At 38.4% G+C, this 22095-nt stretch overlaps 2 protein-coding genes across 7 annotated transcripts in view; one reads left to right on the forward strand and one right to left on the reverse strand.

Annotated features, from left to right (window-relative positions):
* The window catches only part of AOAH (acyloxyacyl hydrolase), a 103693-nt gene that overhangs the window by 80090 nt on the left and 1508 nt on the right, over positions 1 to 22095 (forward strand). For 3 of the 5 annotated variants that reach the window (XM_026083749.1, XM_026083752.1, XM_026083750.1), the window contains one exon: positions 5908 to 8387. In XM_026083749.1, the coding sequence (XP_025939534.1) occupies positions 5908 to 6036 (129 nt within the window). In that variant the 3' untranslated portion in view covers positions 6037 to 8387. Of the gene's footprint in view, positions 1 to 2541; positions 2611 to 5907; positions 8388 to 22095 lie in introns of those variants that run through there. The other 2 variants (XR_003256341.1, XM_026083751.1) reach the window with 2 other exon arrangements.
* ANLN (anillin actin binding protein) overlaps positions 11456 to 22095 on the reverse strand; it is a 28843-nt gene continuing 18203 nt past the window's right edge. The window contains exons 19-25 of one of the 2 annotated variants that reach the window (XM_026083747.1): positions 21878 to 21899; positions 20710 to 20822; positions 19018 to 19071; positions 16045 to 16131; positions 14392 to 14499; positions 12062 to 12234; positions 11456 to 11631 (exon numbers count right to left, since the gene is read on the reverse strand). In XM_026083747.1, coding sequence (XP_025939532.1) covers positions 11508 to 11631; positions 12062 to 12234; positions 14392 to 14499; positions 16045 to 16131; positions 19018 to 19071; positions 20710 to 20822; positions 21878 to 21899 — 681 coding nt within the window. In that variant the 3' untranslated portion in view covers positions 11456 to 11507. The remainder of the gene's footprint in view (positions 11632 to 12061; positions 12235 to 14391; positions 14500 to 16044; positions 16132 to 19017; positions 19072 to 20709; positions 20823 to 21877; positions 21900 to 22095) is intronic. The other variant, XM_026083748.1, reaches the window with a different exon arrangement.

Genomic DNA, 22095 nt, shown 5'->3' on the forward strand with positions numbered 1-22095 from the left:
CAAAGCTTTCTGTTTCAGAGCTGCGCGTGTTCATGCTCTGCAGATACAGATGCCAAAGAGCTTTCCTCCCGGGCTGTTTGGCCTCCAGGGACTGGTGGCAGGGGAGGGTTTGGGGTCAAAAATGAATGAAAGGGGAAGAGGAACAGCTGCTCCACTGTAACGCTGGGCTTGGGTACGGCAGCCTACCGCTAGATTGCCTGGTTCCCACTGCACTTGCCTTCAAAGTCACTTCTTCTGAATGTGTAAGATGCTGCGAATGAGTATGCTTTGGGATCAGCTACAAACAAAACCACTCTTTCTCTACACTCCAGCTTCAGGTTTCAAAGACACATGCAAAGCAACACAGCAGCCAGTCTTCCCAAAACAGCCCTGAGTCAAACCCTATGCGAGCTCAAAAGTCGTGTACAACCTGTTGCAGCAACAGCTCTCACCAGCAAAGTCTTGCCTAAATTTTCTTGTCAGCCGCACTGCAGTCATGCCCCCAGCATCAAAGTTAACAGGAGACATTGAGTAATCCAGGACCCCTAAAAACAAAGGTCCTCATATCATCACCATGCGGTAGGCAATCTAGGACATGAAATTAAACTGTACAGGGCAGCTTATCTACCAGAGCCCCAGGGTTGTGATGCAAGCCACCAATGGCTCGAGCAAAGTTAATGCCTTTGTAAAATTTAATCAGTTGACAACAGGTAAGTCCAATTGCCCATGCTTTCAATCTTGGCTCTTCTGAGGTGGTTGAGCAAGAATGCAGCTTGACTAAATTACAAGCGAACAAATTGCAGAAAGTGGGGGAGAAGCTGATGGAGACGCGCATGAACAACAGAAACAGTTTCCTTGTCTCCTTTGTTGGAAAGCTCTGCCAGGCAGCAACAAAAGCAGCACCTGYTCCTCACCAGTTATGTTTAGAGATGGGGCCAGAAGTGTGGTGCTCCTTGCTGCTGTGAGCCAAACCCACCCGCAAACCAGGCAGCCCAAATACCTGACCTACCAGGTTTGGGCAGCCCTTGGACTGCAGAGTCACATTCCTCGGGGACGTTTTGGGGCTGAATAAGGTCAGCCCCGCATCATGGGAGTAGCAGTGTGAAGGACACTGTTTTCGAGGACGCCGCTGCCCTGCTCCTGGCCGTGCAGTCTCCCCGTTGCCTGTACCATTAGGGTGTGGGGAGTGTCAAAGCCAAATTAAGTGCTTTCATCACTATTTTTTATACCTGTGCAGGCCAGCTGAAGCAATACAGGAGCTTGCCTACCCTTGCCAAGGCAAAAGAGACCCTTGTTCAAAAAGGAGCCTCTGCACAGCAATTCCTGCTTGGCTCCAGGCAATGCTGTGAGAGAGCTGTATGAAAGTGCGAGCTCACAGCCTGAGGCCATGGAGAAGGCATGTTTGGCTTTTTTACTGCAGGCCTTTTGAAACAAAGGAATTAGAGAAAACTTGGCAAATGAAACGAGAGGGAAAACAATGACGAAACAAGCCCCATTCTCAACCCTACCATCTGGGGAAACTGTGCAATGCGAAGAATCTGGAGTGGAGAGAAAAAAGGTCTTTGTATTATTTTTATTCCTTACCCTGTGGCTGGCCTGAGGCATCTTACAGCCACCAGCAGGTCTCCATGGGCACCCGGGCTTGCTGGACCACAGCCGTTCCCCCATGCCCTTGCCCACATCCCACGGGCTGCTGGAAGGTGGCAGAGGTGACCGCAGCAAGTATTGATCTGGAATGGCTTCTTCCAAACCCAAAGGAGAATTACAAAAAGGCCTTTAGGGCAGCCACAAGCCGACAGCTCCTGGACTGCCAAGCTGCAGGATCCCGACAAGGTGGCCAGGCTGTCCCCATTGCACTCCCTCCAGACCTGGCATCCCACAGCCATTAAAATCTCCCACTGCTGCCGTTCAGATGACATTAGTGCTTTTATAGGTGCATTTTTCCTTGCACTCAAGGTGCCAGCTGCAGATATGCCTAACTTCTATTGCCCTTCTAGGATTTATTAATTGCCTTATCCAAACATCCACCACTTTAAATCCATTTTTCTTTTCCTGCTGCTTTACAGAAGGCTGTTACCAACATACCATTATTTGGACTGAGACATAGTACTCTGCTCTGAAAGAGTGGCTGTCTTAATAAAAAGAAGGGGAAGAGGAGAGGGGAACTGTGAGCATAGAGTGATATTTAAGAGTACACTTGAGAGTGATAAACAGCTCACTCGCTCTTCATGCTATTTTTTTTTTTTTTTTTTAAGTTTTACTTTATACCAACATGAATGCCTCTGGCCAGATACTGCTTTAATACCATATAGTTCTGCCTAAGAGGAGAGAAGCGATGCTGTTCAGCTTGTCAAGGGAATGAAGTCTCTTATTTCAAGCTCTGCAGCTATTCCCCCCTCCTTATGTACAGCTTGACAAATAAATATGATAGATAAGAGCTGGTTTGAGGCATTTTCACCGAATCTTCTCTGTGAAGATCTCAAAGTACTTGACAAATATTCAAGAATATTTGAATTGAGCAGTACTCCAAGGAACGCATAAACATTATAGGTTTTGTTTCAGATGCAGAGAAACTTCTGAGTTTGGGATACAAGAACCGCAGTGCYCCTATGTGCCAAGAGTGAGCTGAAGGGATAGCACGCTTTCTCCTTGTTGCAATACACAAGCAGGCAGGTCTGATATCTGCCTCCGGATTTCACCAGTTGTTTATCTGGTGTCACTCTAATTTAAAAAAAAAAAAAAAAAAAAAAAGTAGAGCAAGGGCATATATATCCATGTCAGCAGATATATTCAATAGTCCAGCAGTCCAGTTATGTATGAAGAATGTAGAAGGGAACTGAACCTTCCTGACTGAATACTGTGCATATATTTTAAGGAGAAGGAAGGGGGGAGGAGAAAAAGGCAACACTCCATTTCTCCTGTTAGAGCTGCTTTGTTTTTCACAAGTCAGAAAAAGACTAAGTTAGGACACTCAAGCAGCAAAACTACCCCCCACAGTCCCCACTCCAGAGAGTATTTTATATTTAAAAATCCTTGAAAGAAGGGATAAATGCCAAGTGCTCATTTATTCAGCCAAGCCTGGAGCTACATTCTCTTACTGAAAATTTCTTGTGAAGAAAGGGGGTCTTTCTGGTTGTTTTATTAACTCACAAAACAGAAGGTTGCAAACACACACTCATTCTTGGCATAACCATATTGCTATTAAGTTCCAGAGATGAAATACAGCTCTGAGCTTTCCAAAACACCCAACTTGGGGCATAGGTAGAGGAAATTCACACCATTTACTTCTGATATTTAAAGCAAGATGCCTTACTGGTCCTACTAAGTTCCCTCTATTGTTGTCTAGGAGACACTGTACCCCAAAGCCCTTTGAGTCCCTGCTCAGGTGTCCTCTGAAGAAATCAGACTTTCCCTTGACTATACAAGGAGCCTAGGGACTTTTCCAGCATCTCTTCTTTACTGCAAAAATCTCACTGAAAACCATTCTGAGTGCCAGATAGCTTCAAGGACACCGCTTCTTTCTCAAACAGCTGATTTCTTTGTTTGTATGGCACAACCATGCATTACAAGAGGCTCCTCTATAAATGGCTTTGTTTTGTGCTTTGTGAAGTTACCACAGAGGATGCTAAAGCCCTGAGCCTCACAAACTGGGACCTGTTTGAGCTGCTTGGAAGATTCTTAATGATTATGTACAGGCAGGAAAGCATAGCTGGAGCATTATTAACTTCTCCCTTATCTCTTTCCTTAAGTCATAGCAACACACTTTCAACCAGAAAAAAAAAAAAAGGAAAAAGCTGAAACACCACATATCAGATTAGCTGTTTATTTACAATTTGCTGAAGTGTGTGCTCATCCCCAGTTTGGTGGAGAAGGAGAAAGCAGATAGGCAGAAGCTGCTAAAATAACAAAGCTACCTCACAATCTCAGTCACCCAGGGCTCTGCTAGGAATGCGTAAAACTTCCTTAAAAATTTGCTTAGAATGTTACCCTCACAAAAGTTAATTGCAAAAAAACTATATGAATTGTAGCTGGTCTCAAAGATTGAGTTCTTTGAGATTCAGAAATACCAACAAGTAAAGTAATTTCTAGAATTAAGAACCCTTCTCTGTGCCACACTGCTCATCCAGATTAGATTATCCAAACCATCAGCACAATGTGAATAGGTCTCTGAGCAGGACCTACGTAGTTTAGGGCATTCTAGGCATATACACCTTAACCTGCAGTCAACTGTAACGTGGGCAGTGTAGAGCATACCTCTAGTGACACTTTTTCAGAGGCTGCATCATGCAAAGATAGTTTAAAAAAAGAAAAAAACAAAAAAAAAAACACTCCTGCTAAAACAAAATAGGAAAGACTTGGGGACTTGTAACAGCGTGCTGGAGGCCAGAATAGACCATTCTGTCGCTGACAGGTCTCAACCATCTGGCAGCCATTGGGCTTCCTGAAGAAAAGTGTGTTTGGTCATGTTAGAAAATTTGACCAGGAAAAACCTCCATATGACACAATCTACCCTCTGCCCCAACACTGCTGCTAGTTTAATAAAGCCTCAAGCGATCAGAGTTTAAGACCTTCGACCCCACAATTGTGGCTCTTTGTACATGACCTCTGAATAAATGGAAGTTTGTCTCCTGGCCCATCATTACAGCTTCTTTCAAAAGCATAACATTTAAAAGTGGTGCATTGAAACAAAACAAACACACCACACACTCACACACAAGACAACTCCAGTCTTTTCCCAAACTCCAAAACAGTGTTCAAATAATTTGGTTCCATCAACCCATCTTGGCCCTTAACAAAATAGCTTTGTTAGGATTATGAGGCTTAAATAGAGCTAACTAATGTGAGAGCAAGTTTTTGCACTGAAAGTAAAGTATAACTATAGGTAAGAAGTTACAGTAAAAATGCATTAACAGGGTGTGAAAACTTAGTTAAAGGAGATTCAGGCTGTTCTCTCTTCCCCATTCTCCTCCCCTTGATGTTTTTCATCCTGGCAGTATTGCAGACACAATTTATCTTCTGTGCATGACTTCCAGGGCAAACACTCTATGAAAGTTAGAGCAGTTCTGCTAGTGAGGGGAAAAGCTATTTAACAACTTTTCGCAGTTCTCATGGAAAAAGGCTCTGAAGCCAATCAGTAGCAGGTGTGAACTTAGAGAATCATAGCTGGTTAGTTTTGAACCTAGATATAATTGGGCCTCTTTTTCCTAAACCCCGTGGTTTTCAAATAGGTTAGTAGAGAGAAAATTTATCAGAGGTATGAGAAGAATTTAGGAGCCTAAATTCCTTTGGGCTTGCAAGAGATCTATGCATTATATCCAAGTGGTGCTTTTGAAATACTTTCAAAATTTGGGGGGGGGGGGGGAAATCAGACCCCATGACTTTTGAACAGACATTATAGGCATGAGGAATAAGTTGGAGACTACCATTAGGCTGTATGACTTACTGTCTACTTATATCATAGGTATATTTTCCTGTAACTGAAAATAATTTGCATAAGAGACAACACATTAAGGGAATGTGGAACTGTATACTTGCCAATTGCACATACATTCCCATTTTCCTTTATGTTGAGTAGCTTAAAAATAAGGTTGGTTCAATGTAGTACTTAACATTTTATTTAAAAAAAACCTTTTTGGAGACATCTTTTTTCATTTTACAGGAAACAAGTGATCAGACTTTTGCTGATAAATCCAGTCCTTGCTTTGGCCGGAAAGGTCCAAATATGTAGGCCTTACCTCCTTTTTGTTGTTCGGGTGGATTTTGCCCTGTTGAAGCAGCTGGAATCAAGTATTTTCTTTGGTTAGAGGTTACTTTCCGCCATTTGGTTATATAGCGGAGTCTTCTTTCTGGTATGCACTCCTAAGTGCTACCATGAAACAAGTACATTATAGAGGTGCAAGAAATTGATAATATTTGTGCTGTTTGCAGATTGCTGCAGCACTTGGAACAAACATTACCTGGCAGAAGGCACTACATGAATGGCCTCAAGTGCTTGGAAAGGAGAATCCTTTCAACAACCAGATTGAGGCTATATTCAAAGATCAAGGTGGACACTGATTTCAAAACTGCCGGAGCCCTGCAGCACATTTACAGTGATGCTTCTCAGTGCATTCCAGGAAACAAGATGATTAAAGACAGAAGATGGAAAATGGTACAAGATATCAAAGTCAGACTACTTCCCCCCCTGCACCCTCCCCCCCCCAAATAGCAGTACAAAGAGCCAGTGAAGATAGCTTAACAGCACCCTTTTCAATGTTTTATCTTAGCTGCAAAGTCATCCACCTGCACAAGCAGGCCATGCTTTTGCTGTGAAGCCACAAAAAWAAATAAAWAAATAAATAAAATCACAGGATACCTGCCAGCCAGGCCATTTATTGTACTGGTTTGCAAATCCATAAGACTTTTTCCACTTATAACAAATTCCTARCCCTATCTCAAATTTTTTTCCTGCAAGAACATATTTCTGGGCTTTCCATTTATATTATTTCAACAGTTAATCTGATCCCAAAAGGGAAAGAAAAAACCCAAACTCATTATGTTGCTCTAAATTGTGTATATGTAATTGCCCTGACTGTCAATACATTATTTAGCTGCTATTTGCTTATTAAAATGTGCTAGGAATAACAAGGCACCAGAATTTTGATTTGCCTGGCAGTATTAGTTCAGCCTGACTGTGCACAGGTCCTTTTCTCCCACCATTAACAAGATAGTAACTTGATTAACCTTCATGTATTTACAATAGGTTGCTTTTTAAAGCTTTAATACATCTTTACTCTCTTGCCTCAGAACAAATGCAATAGGACAAGTCCTGCACCTTTTACAGATATGACCTAGGGAATCACCAAAAATAATGAGCAGTCCTTACTGCACTACTACATATGTAGAATAGAGAGTTCAGAATGACTAGGAGTTCTCTGACCAGCTTACCCAAGGGGGTAAAGGGAGGAAGAAAAAAATTAGAGAGAACTCTACCTACTGCAGCCCTAATGGTGAGAAAGCATTTGTATCTTTCCTATTATCAGGCAAAATACAACTGGCACTAACGACACATGGAAAAATCTGGTAAGTACAGTGTTAACATAACACAACTAAAACCCATCTAAATTAACCAAAGCACAGACTTGGTCTGCTCTTTGCTCTGAATTTGTCCAATGCTTAAGGCATTGGGTGTCCTCATATATGACCCACCTCTTTAGTTACAAAACTAAATAAGATGGCCTGACCATACWTGGACCTGAGCACACTGGCCACTGGAGATGCAGCTGATCAGTATTTTGATTAAGCAGAGGATGACTTGCAAGTCCTGTCTTGACTGAAGCATGTATTTTGCTATCCTAGATCCTTAATTTTTGTTAGTGCAGGTACTACTGCATCTTTTATAAGATAAGAATTCCTCTAGGACAACTAACATTTGAGGAAACATTCAAGTCACCTAACTTTAGGAAACCAAAAGGGAATACATGCCTTAATTGAATGACACTTACTAATAAGGCCTCAATTCATTCAAGGCATTTAGATGTTACCAAAATATCAGCTGTCCCCCAAGAAACAGTTTCAACTCTACAGAGGCATGGTCTCAGGAAGACTATTTGGTATTAAAAGTAGGAAAAGAAACCTACCTGCTTCCTGTACAACTTCTCTTGGCTAAACAGCATAACATTCAATACACACTGGCCAGGTGGAACACTGTATAACCATTTTTATTACCTATTTGGACTTCCTATCTTTCATTAAAAAAAGGAAAATAACAAAAAAACAAGAGCATCCATGTGATTTTTACTACAGACCAGAATACAATCATATCAGATAATTTCTAATATGCCAAAATATGGATGCATAGCAATTAAGGCAGGGGGAGGGGAGAAAACAGCACAGTGTTTAGCAGCCAAATTTCCAGGCAATCTCACTGCAAATTATTGTATTCCATTTGAGGTTCAGCTTTAATAATGCCAATTAGGAGTTTTACAAGCTAGTAAAACTGAAATTTCCTCAGCTAAAATAGGCTTCTTGGCCCAGAGCACAGCATATTCCATTTATAGACTTTTTCTTATTAGTGAACATCTTGAATTTCTGAACAATAGAAAAAAGTTTCTCAAATTAAAATGATTTGTTCTCAATTAAAAAATAAAAATCTGACAGCCCCCCTCCATACCTGATTTTCAAAGCTCTTAGATTTACCCTAGTAGTGTAATTACTCCATATTTGATGCAGTAAGAGTTTTTGAGGGATTTCATGAAATGGGCTTACCATTAGTGAAAGAGCACTAGCCAAATTATTTTCTCCCTCCTCAGAGGCAATCTCTGCAGTTCAGCATTAAAATTAGGCTCTACACAGCAATTTGATCTGTAACTAATGTAATAACTACTTGTGAATAAAAATGAATTTCTGGCCTATTAAGCCATCACCTTTTACAACCACGATGTTTCTCTGTTATTTCAAAGAATGCAAAAAACAGCCAAATATCTGCATCCTCAACCATTAGTCACTTACCAGTACCATTCTAAAAATAGATGTCCCATATTCAAACCGCACTGAAAAAGCTTACTTATTCTAAAGCAGTAACACACTACTCCCAGTCTATTTTGTTAACTTAATTGTCTCCTGATCCTTAGATTCACTGAAGACGATAAATGCATGGGGAAGAGAAATAAACCACAGGCGGGGAAGTGTTCCTCTTGGAGAGCTAAGTCCTTCCATGATATTCAAACTTTAGAGCAGTACAGATTTCTAGAAGAAATGGTCTTTCAAAGTCTTCTGCCCCCCCCCCCCCCGCCAGATTTAGACATATGAATACACAAGGGGATAATGTCACTTGCTAGTTCCAATGCACTGCAAACAGGAATTTCTTTTTTTGTTATGCTGCTGTTCCCAAACTACTTTGTAAAGACTTAAAACTTTGTTTGAAACAAGACAGTAGAAACATTTATTTCTGATGTTTAGAACTACATCTATAGCTACCTGAAGCCATTTGACTTGATTTGGTCTGGCCTCTTCCAAGAGATCAGCTACAAACATGGAGGAAAAAAAAAAAAAAAAAAAGAGAGAGGGAAAAAAAAAAGACTTGTAGAGCTGAAAGCTCTCACCGCTTGGTGCTGTGCTCATCTCTGAAGCTCTTTCAAACACTGTAGKGTTATGCAGGTTTATACTTTAGCAAAAATTAAACTATACCACGCAAGACCTCTAGGACTCTGGGCTGCAGACAGAGCACAATCGCTTTTTAATGTTATGACAGAGCACAAGTTTATATTGAACTGATGTTCTCTAGTCCCTCCGCTTTCACTACTCATCAAGGCTTCAGCACACCAGCAGCCAAATGCATTGTTGTAATAATTGTCCCCCCTCATACCAGCATTTTCTTGCTCCTCCCATGTCTACCTAGAGTTACTTGGAAAGCAAACAACTCCTCTCCCCCCACCCAGATATTTTGCAAAATTTTCCACAGCTCACCTTTGAAAGCACTGGGGTGAAAGGGATGGGGGGAGGCACACAGAAATGCAAGTCAGTAAAGGCATAAATGGAGGCTTGCTGGTAAGTTATTGTCACAGGCTTCTGCTGACTGCAGTAGTATTTGTCATCACTGATACCTTGTGCTTAAGCCTCATCACCCAGGTCAGCTTTTCACACAAGAATCAACTCTTTGTACAATGTACAAAATGTGATGCAAGTTAGAAAGCATTTTGTACTGTATAGTTTGTACACCTCCTTGATGAGAACATTTTTTCATCTTAAGCAATAAACAAACTCAGACTAGCTTCTATAATGGATAATAGGCAAATTAACCTTAACAGGAAAAAGATTAAGAGAAATACCTGTCCTATACAGAAGTATATTATTCCCTTATACACACACACACATATATATATATCTCCATTCTTAACTCCCTTCTATGGGCTCATTTTTCAAAATTTTACATTTAGTGATATTTCTTGACATCCTATTGGAAGTTTAAGGTGGGTAAACAGCCTATCTGTATTCACAGATGAAACTTGCTCTTTCACAGCCTCTACATTCATGTATATTCCAGCCAGTTCATGGTAACTACCCATTGACAATCTAGCCTGCCACTAGAAAATTTAGTGCTGGCTACCCCTGAGGCATCATATTATCTTTCCAAACCAAGCAGTATTTTGGGATACACATACTTAATGGAATCCTTTCCTAAACATTATGTGAAGTCCAGCTTTTCTTCTTCAACATACAAATTAGTGCCTCAGGTACATAGATTATATTATGAGAAACAACTTAAAGTGTTTTATTATTTTAAGGGAATAAAATAAATCTCAATACATAATTTGGAAACATTTAAAGACATCAGAAAAAGAAAAGTAGATTTAAAAGCAATGGTACAAAAATAGCAGGATGAAAACAGTATAGCTGACAGAATTTAATGTTTCAAGTGTGAATTTATAACAGTAATAGCAATTTTAAGTATTCCACTATTGCATTCACAACAGTGAGGTAATGAGATAGTATTTCACTAAGCCCAGTGAAAAGCTGTGAAAATTGCAAATTTGATTTTAACTGAATAGTTTTGCCATTTTAATGATGATCTGACATACAATTCTTACCTGCATTTATGGACATATCTATGAGGGAAGGAAGAGCCATACTTATGGCCAGCAGAGCATTAGTTGGTACATAGCAGCTTTGTAGTGTCTTATGGAAAAGAGAATTTTACAACATGTTCCTGGTTCTCAAATGGAGGAGAATTCTAGTTTGTACAAGCCATGAGTTCCAGGAAACACTGACGTTTACAACCCTAAAACTAAGTTTTTGTATAGAGGTCCTAGCAAAAATATTCAAGACCTTTCCTTTCTATGAAAGTGCAATATACTGCATACATAATTCCACACCTGTAAACCACACAGTATACATGCCATGCACTTATCCATACCAGTTTGTATGAGAAGCAGCAAACAAAAACTAATATAAAGAGCTATGAATATGTATCTTTTGTTCTGACCACAAGAAAAGGACACACTGCAAGCAAGAAATACCTGTACTGCATGTTGTAGAACAAAATTTACTGGTAACTTTTATGCCTGATCATTACAAAAAAAGTCTCCCTCCAACATGAAAGTGCCCATTTCAGCACCATGCTTGTTAAAGAACTCAATAGCTATTGTTCCTTTTAGGGAGCTGAGTTATCTAGTAAGCTTGCTTTTTAAACTAGGTTTTCTTTCAGAAGTGTGATTTTCTGCAATAATTTAGTTGTTTCAGAAAGAAGAGAAGGTACTTAGCTAAAAAGACTTCCAAGAAAGGAGGAGTTGCATAAATATTTAGCATATTCAGAAACAACTAGTTGCTTCCTATCATATTCAAATGCTAGGAAGAAGAGAGTTTAAAAATTCTTAAAGTGAAATAAAAATACTGCATAATATAGTCCTGTATAATGGCATGTGCTCTCTCAAATTTAAAGCATTTTAAGTAACCCAGAAGGCCTTCCACAAATTTTCATTGCAAGGTTTTTTTTGTGTAGTTCACATGGTTTTCACATACGTATTTTCTTAATATTTCCCTTCCATAGTTTAAAGCTTTCCAATAGGTTTGTAGCAGGCATCAGGCTGCCACATGCGAAGGTCAACAAGAACTTGGTTGAGTTTTTGCATCCAGAGGTTACGCTCTTCTTTAGTATCAGCGGACAGCCAGTTCCTAAAAAGCAAAGAGCCCCATGAATTTAATACTTGTCTTTTTCCACCTCTACTTAGTTATCCAGAAAACGGCCAAGTTGATCTTCAATGGAAGCCCAAGTCAGCGGTGGTGGTGGGAAACAAAATCAAAATTTACATAGTTCTGTAAAAGATTACCAAGCTGCATGGCATTTTCACTTCTGAAAATGAAGTTTAGTTTTTTGTTCTCAGAAGCCTGAAAGGGGACAGTAGGGCGAAATAGGACTAGAAGTGAACAAAACAGTTTAAACATCATTCCAACATCTTAGCACTTAAATGAGCTTTGCACTGGCATGTCAGAGTCATTAAGCTACAATGTTATTAAAGCTGTCACACAACAGTTAACTCTTCTGTGAGCGTTAAAACGCCACCTACGGCCATAACATACACAAACGTCATGATTTTTCACTTACTTCGTAACACAAAGCGTGTCTCTACACTGACTGACAAGAGTCTCTCTGTCATCTTCCCTCTGAGGACGGACAGTTATTAGCTCAAAAGTGTTGGGACGGGCACAGAACTCTCTGTTGGCTGGTTCAATCTGACGATTAGTACAGTTAGCCAAGTTCAGCCGGCCCAAAGGATGCTGAAAGTGAAGTTAATTCAGTCAACAATATTGCAGTCAAGACTAATTCTGCACAACGTATGCTTTCACAATTCTACTATATCAAGAAAATCAAAAAAAAAAAAATCCAATTACTCTATATGTAAGAGACATTCCACTTCTCACATTCAAAAGAACCATGGCTGAAGAGGATATTGCAGACAATGGAATATGCCCTGCTCTGCCACCCACAATATAGCTCACAAATCCATCCCTTACCACAGAATTATGCTCTGAAAAAAAAAAATATATATATATATACACACACCCCACCTTTTCTTTGTTTTAAAGAAAAAAAGGGGGGCTTCACTTTTAAACTCTCAAATCCAAGAGGTTTCAAAATGATAGAGCATATCCTGTCAAAACCTACAGAAATCAAACCTTTCAGGGATGCTTGCATCATTCTTGTCAAAGTGTATAAGAATATGGGTACATCTTTAAGCATGCAGCTAAAGGTACCCAAGTTCAGAGTCCAGCTGCTCTGGCTCCCTCTATAGTCAACAGCTAGACTCCTTCACAGAGCATTTCAAATTTTAAGGCAGCTGTCTTTCCACCATCTAAGGAGCCTCAGCTGTATGCCTAAAGTTAGTTACAGACTAACTCTGATTCATCACACCTACAGAATGCCTCATCAGGAAAACATCACAAGCAGCTCTTGGCTTGGAAAAGAGCTTACTATTTATTGTGCATGTTCTCTATACTATTCCACAGAGAGTTAATATAACTTAGGTTACAGGAAAAAGGAGAACTCTGTTTCAAGGAACATTAGATTAATCAAGAATACGGTTGCAAGCTGGCCTATTGGTACAATCATGCAAAATCTTTATTAAAATAATTTCATGATTTAAAGCAATCAATGCCCAACACTGATAGTTTTGGGCTACATCTATCTTTGCAAGGTAGAATGGTCATGGTAGGGGGAGGGAGAGGCATTTCATAAGGATAGAATTTAACCTTGAAGAGCATATATCAAAAAAATATAGCTGACCTTTTCTCAGTTAGAAAGATAGTGATAAAAGTCTGGAAGATTTTCAAGAACAAGAAACTGGGAAACAACCCAAAGCTGCTTTCTTATAGATAGAAACAGAATAGGAAGCTTTCTTGCCCAACTCAATTTCTTGCCTATCTTTAATTACAGAAGACAGATTTTTCCTCTCTTCTGACGGGGAGAGAAAGTACATTGATGTATTTTGGCAATGTCAACCTTCAGCATATGGTCTTCCTCTGCTAGCAGGGAAGAAACTAGATTCAGGCACCTGGATTGGCATAGAAGACCCAGAAGGACCAGAGTTTGCCACAGAGTTTCGGGGGGGAAAGGGGGGGGAAAGGAAAAAAGAAAAAAAAAAGAAAAAAAATGTTCTGCCAACAAACAAGCAAGCCTTTAATGGTAAATTGCTTAAGTGAGTCAGAAAAAACTCTCCTGAAAGCAGTTCTTAAAAGCAGCTGGAAATATTTTAGTATAAATTGCAGGAATGCACTATGGAAACAAGAAGGTTCACAGTAGTGACAGATGAACCTCTCTGATTTGATTCATTAGCCAGAGGATAACTTAGGTTTTCTGCAAGAACTATTTAAAAGCACCAGTTTCAGCCATACTGGGGAGCTGTAAGAAAACAGTGAATGCAAATATGCTAGGCTTTAAGCACAGCTATGCTTCTACAATAGAGAAGAATTGCCCACTCTAACTCTTTATTAGAAGCGTTAAAGTCATTGCTTTGTCTAAAACCTAAGGGAACTGGATATAGTGTGCTTATTACAGAAGTCTGGATCAATTTAAGTTAAATAAACACTAAATCATTCATTTGACAAGTGTAATGGAAAGCCTTAAGACTAAAGGGAATATTAAACAAGGATCTTTCTCCACTTTTGCTCTCCCTCATCAGATAAAGTGGTTGGTTTCTGAATTTGCCTTGATTTAGGTCACATTTAGGAATACAAGTCTCTCCCATTTCCCAAAGAATCTTTAGGAGCTTGAATCTCATGCTTTGAATACACTTACCCGTTTTATTCCAAAGTGTCACCATCATTGAAAACAAATGGCTAGTTATATAAAGTACTACAGAACTTCCCGCACCCTTAAAATAGGGGCACACATGGACACACACCCTGTTTAATCATAAGCTTTATAAACAATACTACCTTTCGTTTTTCATCATCTGGGTATGTCCAGTAAGATATACAGTTTCCAGAGAGTACACACCAGCGCCTATGCCATGCTCCAAATCCACTAACATCTTCAAACATAGTCTAAAAAGATAGAATGAAGTAACTTTATACATACTTTGAGTCTGGTTTGTACTAAATTTTTTTCTACCAAGATGGTTCTGCTAGTATAATCCTTAGTGTGAATAAACTTAGAGTAGGAAAAAATATATACTGGGGTAGACTTCTGTTAATATAGTATATTTATTTTCCAGATAGCTTAGCCTTATGCTCAAAATGCACCTATCACTGCCATTTCAAATGAAGAGATTTTAATATTGACAGTGGTGGGTACTCCCATTATTATAAGATAATAGGGGGTTACTTCTAACAGATATTTGCTGAATAAGTTAACAAAACATTTATTATTACAAAAACATGAGTCATCATGATTAGATATTTAAGTCTTCTTTGACTTGCAAGTCAGGATTGCAAATGCAGTATTTTTGGCTATTCTGCAAGCCACACTCAGGAGTCCAATAAATTTAAAAAAAAGTAGAAGTTGATTTTTAATGTTTATGTTGGCAGTTTATTTTAATGGATGCAGGATTAGGTGATTTCAAGGGCCGTTTCTTTAATATTGGAATGGAAAGTTCAGGATCTATCTACTATCCCTGATCCCTCTTGAACCTGTATAGAACGTTTTCTTCTAATTAATTTTTGTGTACTGCATTTTTCACTCTTTGCTGTTCAGATCACACATTTTAATAGTGTGGAGAGTTTCCAACCCCTCAACTCAAAAAAAAAAAAGGGGGGGGGGAAGCATGTACACCATTCTTCATTTTACATCTCCTGTGCCATATGTAAAACCTGAAGACTAACTAAACATGGGAGAGTAAATACTATAAGCATGTAAAATGTTTGCATCTAATGAAGTAAGTTCGATTTTGTTTAAATAAAAGGTAAGAAGACAGCAAGAATTGCTGGAGAGGAAAAAATTCTAAAAGAAATACCAGTTTATGACTACCCCAGAGTAACAGCAAATGCTATTGTTTTGCCGGTCTTTTCATGGTGTATTTACTGCCATCTGCTGGATACAAGCTCAACAGCTCCATCTATTAGGCCCAAGTATCAGCTGTAATCACATTTTAATTTAAGACCAGCTTTAGAGAGCACAACTTAAAAAAATTTTCTCAAAAAAAAGTGAAGCTTGTAAGTCAGAGTCCACAAAGTGGAAAAAAACTTTTGCTATAGAGAATTTCTTTTTACTCAGCCAAAAGTCATCCAGGATGTCTAGTAAATACTTCTGGCAATAAAATTAGAATCTCATCTCATGTCACAGACTATATGAAACAACTACTAACTGAAGGTCAAAATAACAAATGAATAGCATTTAAAAGAATAATACATACAAACTCTGAAGTTTTAGTCAAAGGCAACAGTTCTAAAGGCAATTTTAAATTAAACTGGTTTAGAAGATAAACTAAGAAAGTTCGGGGGTTTGGTTTGGGGATGGGAGGGGGGAGAGAAATCAAACCCATTTAATAAAACTTCACTATCATTACAAATACATAGGTGAAATAAAAAAAAGTGATCACACTTAGTAAGCCCACTTATTTCTAAGGACAGACATTAAAGTGAATATCTTACCAAGAACCCTTTCTCCTCCACAGAAGAGTCCACTTGACATTTTAACTTTAGATATATATGACCTTCCAAAGGAGAGAGAAAGGGAACCTGCAAAAAGTAAAACAATAGCCACTTAATTTTGGCACCTCTTCATATCTATACTACCAGTTCAAGCAAGCCACCTGCTCCAAGATGTTAGCAATGTGTTGTTCTTCAGATCTCCAGCCAGAAAGAAGTGGTCAGTCTCAAGCAAGAGAGCAATTTAAGAGCTTTTCAAGACTTACTTGCTCATTAGTTTGATCAGGACAGAGGCACAAACATGCTTCTATCTAGAAAAAACAGGCTTTCCAAGTATGGTTAGAAAGAACACAAGGCAGCAGTCCACATCCTTCAAGCTTCTGCCTCCATTTGACATTAAGCTGTTTGGAAAACAAAGTGGGCTTACATAGGATTGGTACCTGGATGCCATAAGCATTTTTGGCACATATTGATGTAGCAGTGCCTACCCAGATAAATATTTCTTCAGAAAAGCCTAGAAGGGGAAAAGCAATGCAAGTAGTTCTCTTCTACTAGCACATAAGGTGCTGAAGACCTGCACTAAGTCATTTCTACCAAAAGAGATTCCAAGCCTTACGTTCCACAACTGAGGAAAAAGCAGCCTAACTACTGTACCAGAGGTTGGTTAGTCTTGGTTCAGTATTCAAGAGGTTTGAGGAAAAGCATGCAACAAAAACTGCCTTTGGATTTCTTCCCAACCCCTCCATACATTAACACCCCATTCCACTGAGTGCTCCCACCACTACTGTCAAATCACATTCGCTCCCTCCATTTTCTACAGGAAAACCAGGACACAAATTGCTAATTCAGAAAACAAATAATCACTTGCAGGGCATTCTAACATAGCCTATATTGTGGCTAATCTGAATAAGCAGTACTGTAAAAATCTTGTTTAAAAAAATAAAAATAAAAAAAAACAGAAACATAGGTGCTTTGTCATATTAGATAAATCAAAAGTTGATCATGCTGCTTAAATACACAAAGATAATCCATTTTCCAAGGAATAGGCTTGTGCACACGATAATAAAGTGGCATTCAGAGCCATGGAATCAATGTCCACCAAACAGAAATAAGTTTTGCCAGTAGTTAAGAGCAACAAGAGTAACCCTCAACAGTTAAAGGTGTACATATCTGTAGGCCTCAGGAACCCTGCAGAACACTGAAGCATCTTGCAGTTAGAAACCGATCACCTTTGAATTGCCGGCATACTGCAGCTTTGGCCCAGACACAATATGCATCTGCATGAGCAAATGATCAAATCACTTGCACGTATTAGAACTACTCAACTAAGAGCATGCATGGCTTGCTCATGTACTTGGCACCATAGATGAGAACAGCCAAATTCTAAGCACCAGGTTAGGGTCTGCATGACCATAAAAAAAACAACAACAACAACAACAACAAAAAACCCCTGCATAGTATAAAACTGCATTAGTCCTGGATTTTTTTTAAATCAGTAAGGAAGTTAGAGCTCTACATGCCACATCAGAAAGTGTTGGCTTAGATTTTACTGCAGTTTGGGTGGATATATTTTCCAAATAAGGAAAACAAACTCATGGAAGTTTGGCCAAATTCCCACTTAAAGTTTGCATTTTTGAATCCCTTTCTAACTTAGGTCAGGACAGAAGCATCTTATTCGTGGACTGTGCAAAGTTAACCAGTAAAAAGCTGTGCGACAGTAAAGGATAAAGCTGTCTAACAAAATCAATGTATCAATTATTCAGAGCCTCCAGTACCATTACTAGTTATTAAAACGGGTCTCAGAACATCTTACTGTATACATAAAGAGAGTATATTACATCCTAGTTAGCAGTATATCCATTTCAAGGCAAACTAGGCAGGAGGGGAAGAAAGTATTTTGCTGACTAAACAGCTAAATGAAGAGAAAAAACTCAATCCCATGACTAGGCTAGCTTGCATTCTGGTGTGATCATTGAGATACCTACCATAAGAATAAATTGGCTTACTGTCACAAAAAATTATCTAGAGACTCAAGATGACCCTCAAGAATTTCATAAGAAGTGGTTTCTTAGGAGAGACAGGGAAATGTTTTATGAAAGACAGTTTAAGAACATTGTCAGCTACTGAGACATCTGAAGTTGGACTACCAATAGGGGATATCAGGCATTAAAGTTATCACCTGTTTAACTTTGAGAAAAACATATGTAAAATTTGCTAAAAACTGTCTTGAGGAATATCTAAGGAGAGTTAACTATTGATTAAATAAAACCATATTTTCAAAGACTAACGACAAGTTATTTCTTGCTAGCATAACATTTTGATTAGTATGGCCTTTCATTTTTTTAGGAATATTTAAATTGTTATTAATTTTATATTTGTGTATAAGAACCTCAAATTTATGGCTTTTCAAAACTTTAGTTCTCTATGACTGTTTTTGGTTAACATCTGTAATCAAACAAGATCTTGACAGAATAAGAAACAAGAGATTTAGTTCTTTAGTGACTAATTTTCTTCAATGACAAAAAGTTGAATTCATCTAGTATTTAGCATGCTAATGGTTTTCCTCCAGTCCACTATTACACAAGTAGCTGATGCTACCTACTGTGGAGTTTGCCCAGAAGTTGGCCTAAATTTCCTGACTAGCAATCTTTAGAAGAGGCATCAATTTGTTTCGAAGAAAAGCATTCCTCTAGTGATCTAGGAAGACTGCAGATACATGCTAGTTAAAGAAAAGCCCTCTCTGTCTTAAATAACTGAGTTCTAGCAGCAAGCTGGGCATTGCACAAGACCAGAAAAAGAACTCTACAAATCTTAAAGCCTTGTAACATCTTGTTATGTTTAGTTAGTATGTCTTTGCAAGAGTTTTCTTAGAAGAATTTTAAAAAGGCAAAAAATTAAAAGGGCAAACAAATATAAGCAACATGCACTAGGAAGCAGTTTCCAATTCTAAGTTATAAACTAAATCACCATAGTAACCTTGTCTTGGAACATATAGCCCAATAGTTCTCTTTCCTCCCCTTCATAATTTATCTAGGGGGAAAAAAGAAACATGCTCAATGTGATCAGTGCGAAGTTAAGTTTAAAATCTGGACACAAGTTATACATGAGTACATTTCAGTGCTTTCTACTCTTAATTTTAACACTGTAAAAGGGAGGAATGAAACTCATGCAAAACCACTGTGGTGGCAGTTTGATCCTCAGGAAGGAACGCATGGAGCAAGTTAAAAAGGTTCTGTTTGGTACAGCCAGGGGCCGAGGCAAAATTAAAGCAATGCAAAGGTCACAATTCTAAGAAAAGAAAAAAACCCACACCACACACTGACAAAAAGGGAATTCCTATTCAAAACTGTTGAAGTTATGCATCTGGAAGAAAAACTTCACCACACTAGGGTTTCCCTGGAACTCCATTTGAACATTGTGGTTGTACTATAGTCTAGTGCTATAGTTGTGCTCAGTCTAGTCTCCTATCTCAAAGAGTAAACTAAAAAGATTCAAACTTAAAATGATGAATATAAAGTAAAATCTGTTTCTCCATACCTCCCAGAACAAGAGGCTTCCAATAATCAAGCCATATGCAAATAAGTAAGACTTCTACAGGTGGTTCTCATTAAGAAATTTTATGCTAAAGAATCAATGTTGGTGCTCTTCGAGTTCATACAATCAGTAATAGCACTGCAATTCAACTGTTAATTCAGCAGACTGTTTCTAGTAAAGGACTCTGCTCCTATCTGCCAAAAGTGAAACTTCTGAAAAGCTAGATGGAATTTTTTAGACATTGTTTATTATCTTGTGTGCAAACACAACCAATTCTTATTATCTCATCTCTCATCAGAGGCTATAACTGCAATACTACACTTAGTAAGAGTTAATTAACCAAGAAAATTTATTCTTTCACTGCTGTTTGGACAGATAAAGCTGTAGTTTAGTACTACTGTAATTTGTCAACTTTTGGATTAATTTAAGTTAGTTTAAGATAGCTGCTGGCATAAATATCTATTAAAACAGTTTTTAGGTATAAGTTGTTATGAGGTTAGAGTTTACAATCAATATAAGTATGCAATTTTTATAACTTGTAATGGTAAGAGCCAAAAAACATATTCTATTTAGACAAGTAACTGATGTTATACACTTGATAAGAGTTCTCTTTGAAAAAAACATTAAGATAGTCTGCTTCCACAAATTTAATTGGGATATGAAAGAAAATTCATACTCCTACATTCATGTGGCAATTAAGTCAATTAAACACAGAAAACTTCAAATACTTCATTATCATTAATACACATTTTAGAAGCGCGGGATGTTAAGAACAACTTGCAATATGAAGACCATATACAGAGATGCTAACCACATACAGTTTTCTCTCAGCAAAAGCTCTCAGTAACCAAATGTCTTCTTAATATTTGCATAACTATACCTTACATTAAGCTAAGGAAAAGAAAGAACATCTGGCGTAATAACCTAAGTCTTCTTTTCTTTTGTATTTCAAATTTACATTTCAATCTCATGAAATTAAATTTGAGGAATAGCAACAAATATATATATACATATGTATGTATGTTTATAGTGGTTTCATTTTTAAGATAATAATTTTGTTTGGAAACAGTAAACCAACATTCATTTTTGTGGTACGCAATTATCTTCAGATCAGTAAGCAATAATTTTCTTTACCTTGTCCAATGCAAATTTGGTATTTCCTACTGAAGACAGAGATAGCTTGTGGGATCCAACAAGGATGAAATTAGTAGCGCGCACAGCGTTAGGGCCGCCTGGACTGGCCATGGCTATGGAGAAAGAAGTTCAAGACAGGTCTTAACACAACACACAATTAAGGTGCTGCAAGGCTTAGATAGGCTGCATTTGTACTACTGTAGAGGTGCCCTACTCGGCACTCCAGAAGCAACCTTTGCAGCACACCCAGATCCTGTCTGAATGTGCTGCCAAGATATTCACCATTCCTCCTCAATATATCCCTTCTCTTGGGAAGTAGTTCTGAAACATGCCCAAGTGTGGAGGGGACAACACATTAAGAGGTCTCAGGGGGACAGAGAGCTCTGTAGGGCACACCACAAAGCACATATGCCCTGCAGTTGGATCTTAAGGGGCAAGATATTTAAAAGCCAAATGCAAAACAGCAAAACACTTCTGCAAGGAAGAGACACACTGCAATCTTGCAGAACTTGTCTGTCTACACTCCTCTTTGCATTATAACATAGAAACAAGCACTCTGGCTGAGGCACAGGAATCAGTCCCRGTTGCAGCAGCATGGTAGACATCTCAGAGTTAGTTCATGAGCTCCTTATTGCTACCAACTTGTACTAAACTAGCTCAAGTATATCAAACCGCAGGCACACAAGAACATAAACCATTTCTACATAGTCAGAGAAACACTTGTATATAGATGCTGTTCCCCTTCTCCCTCAAGGGCCAGAAGAAACAGAAGTATGCTGATGAAAACACTACACAAAAGCAATATTTCAGAGTCTGTTCTTATTTCCAAGAATCTCAAGTTTGTTCTATATTACTTGGCCTGTTGACATCAGACTCTAGTTTAAATCTTTAAATACCTTTGTTTGAGTTCATCTTTTCGGGAAAGAGATGTAAACTACAGGCACTTGATACCAGAAGCAAATTTTGATTTTTTGAAGAGAGCTTCCACTAAACATAATGGTAAAACAGATATAAATACAGGGTGGGTTTCCAGGCTGGCAAACTGACATAACTCTGTGTTTATCACTACCAAATTATCAGCTGTTAGAAGTATTATTTAAATAGATATAGTGCTTTTGACAGCAAGTGCTAACATTCATCTTGGTATAAAATGTTTAATTTTGCTTACCTGGGGTAAGAAGGGTGCTTTTCTAGAAAGACAGAAAAATGAAAGATTAGTGGAAGAGAAGTTTCTGGCAATTTCTACAGAAGACTAAGGTTAGGTTAGAAGGAAACTAGATTTGAAATACTTAAGAAAAAAAAAAAAACTTAAAAAATCCAAGTAAACATGTAGTAACTACAAATTTCCAGCATTAGGTATTTAGAGCAGTTACTTATTTCTTAAGC

The sequence above is a fragment of the Apteryx rowi genome, unplaced genomic scaffold (genome assembly GCF_003343035.1).
Source record: "Apteryx rowi isolate R43461 unplaced genomic scaffold, aptRow1 scaffold_613, whole genome shotgun sequence".
Lineage (NCBI taxonomy): Eukaryota > Metazoa > Chordata > Aves > Apterygiformes > Apterygidae > Apteryx > Apteryx rowi.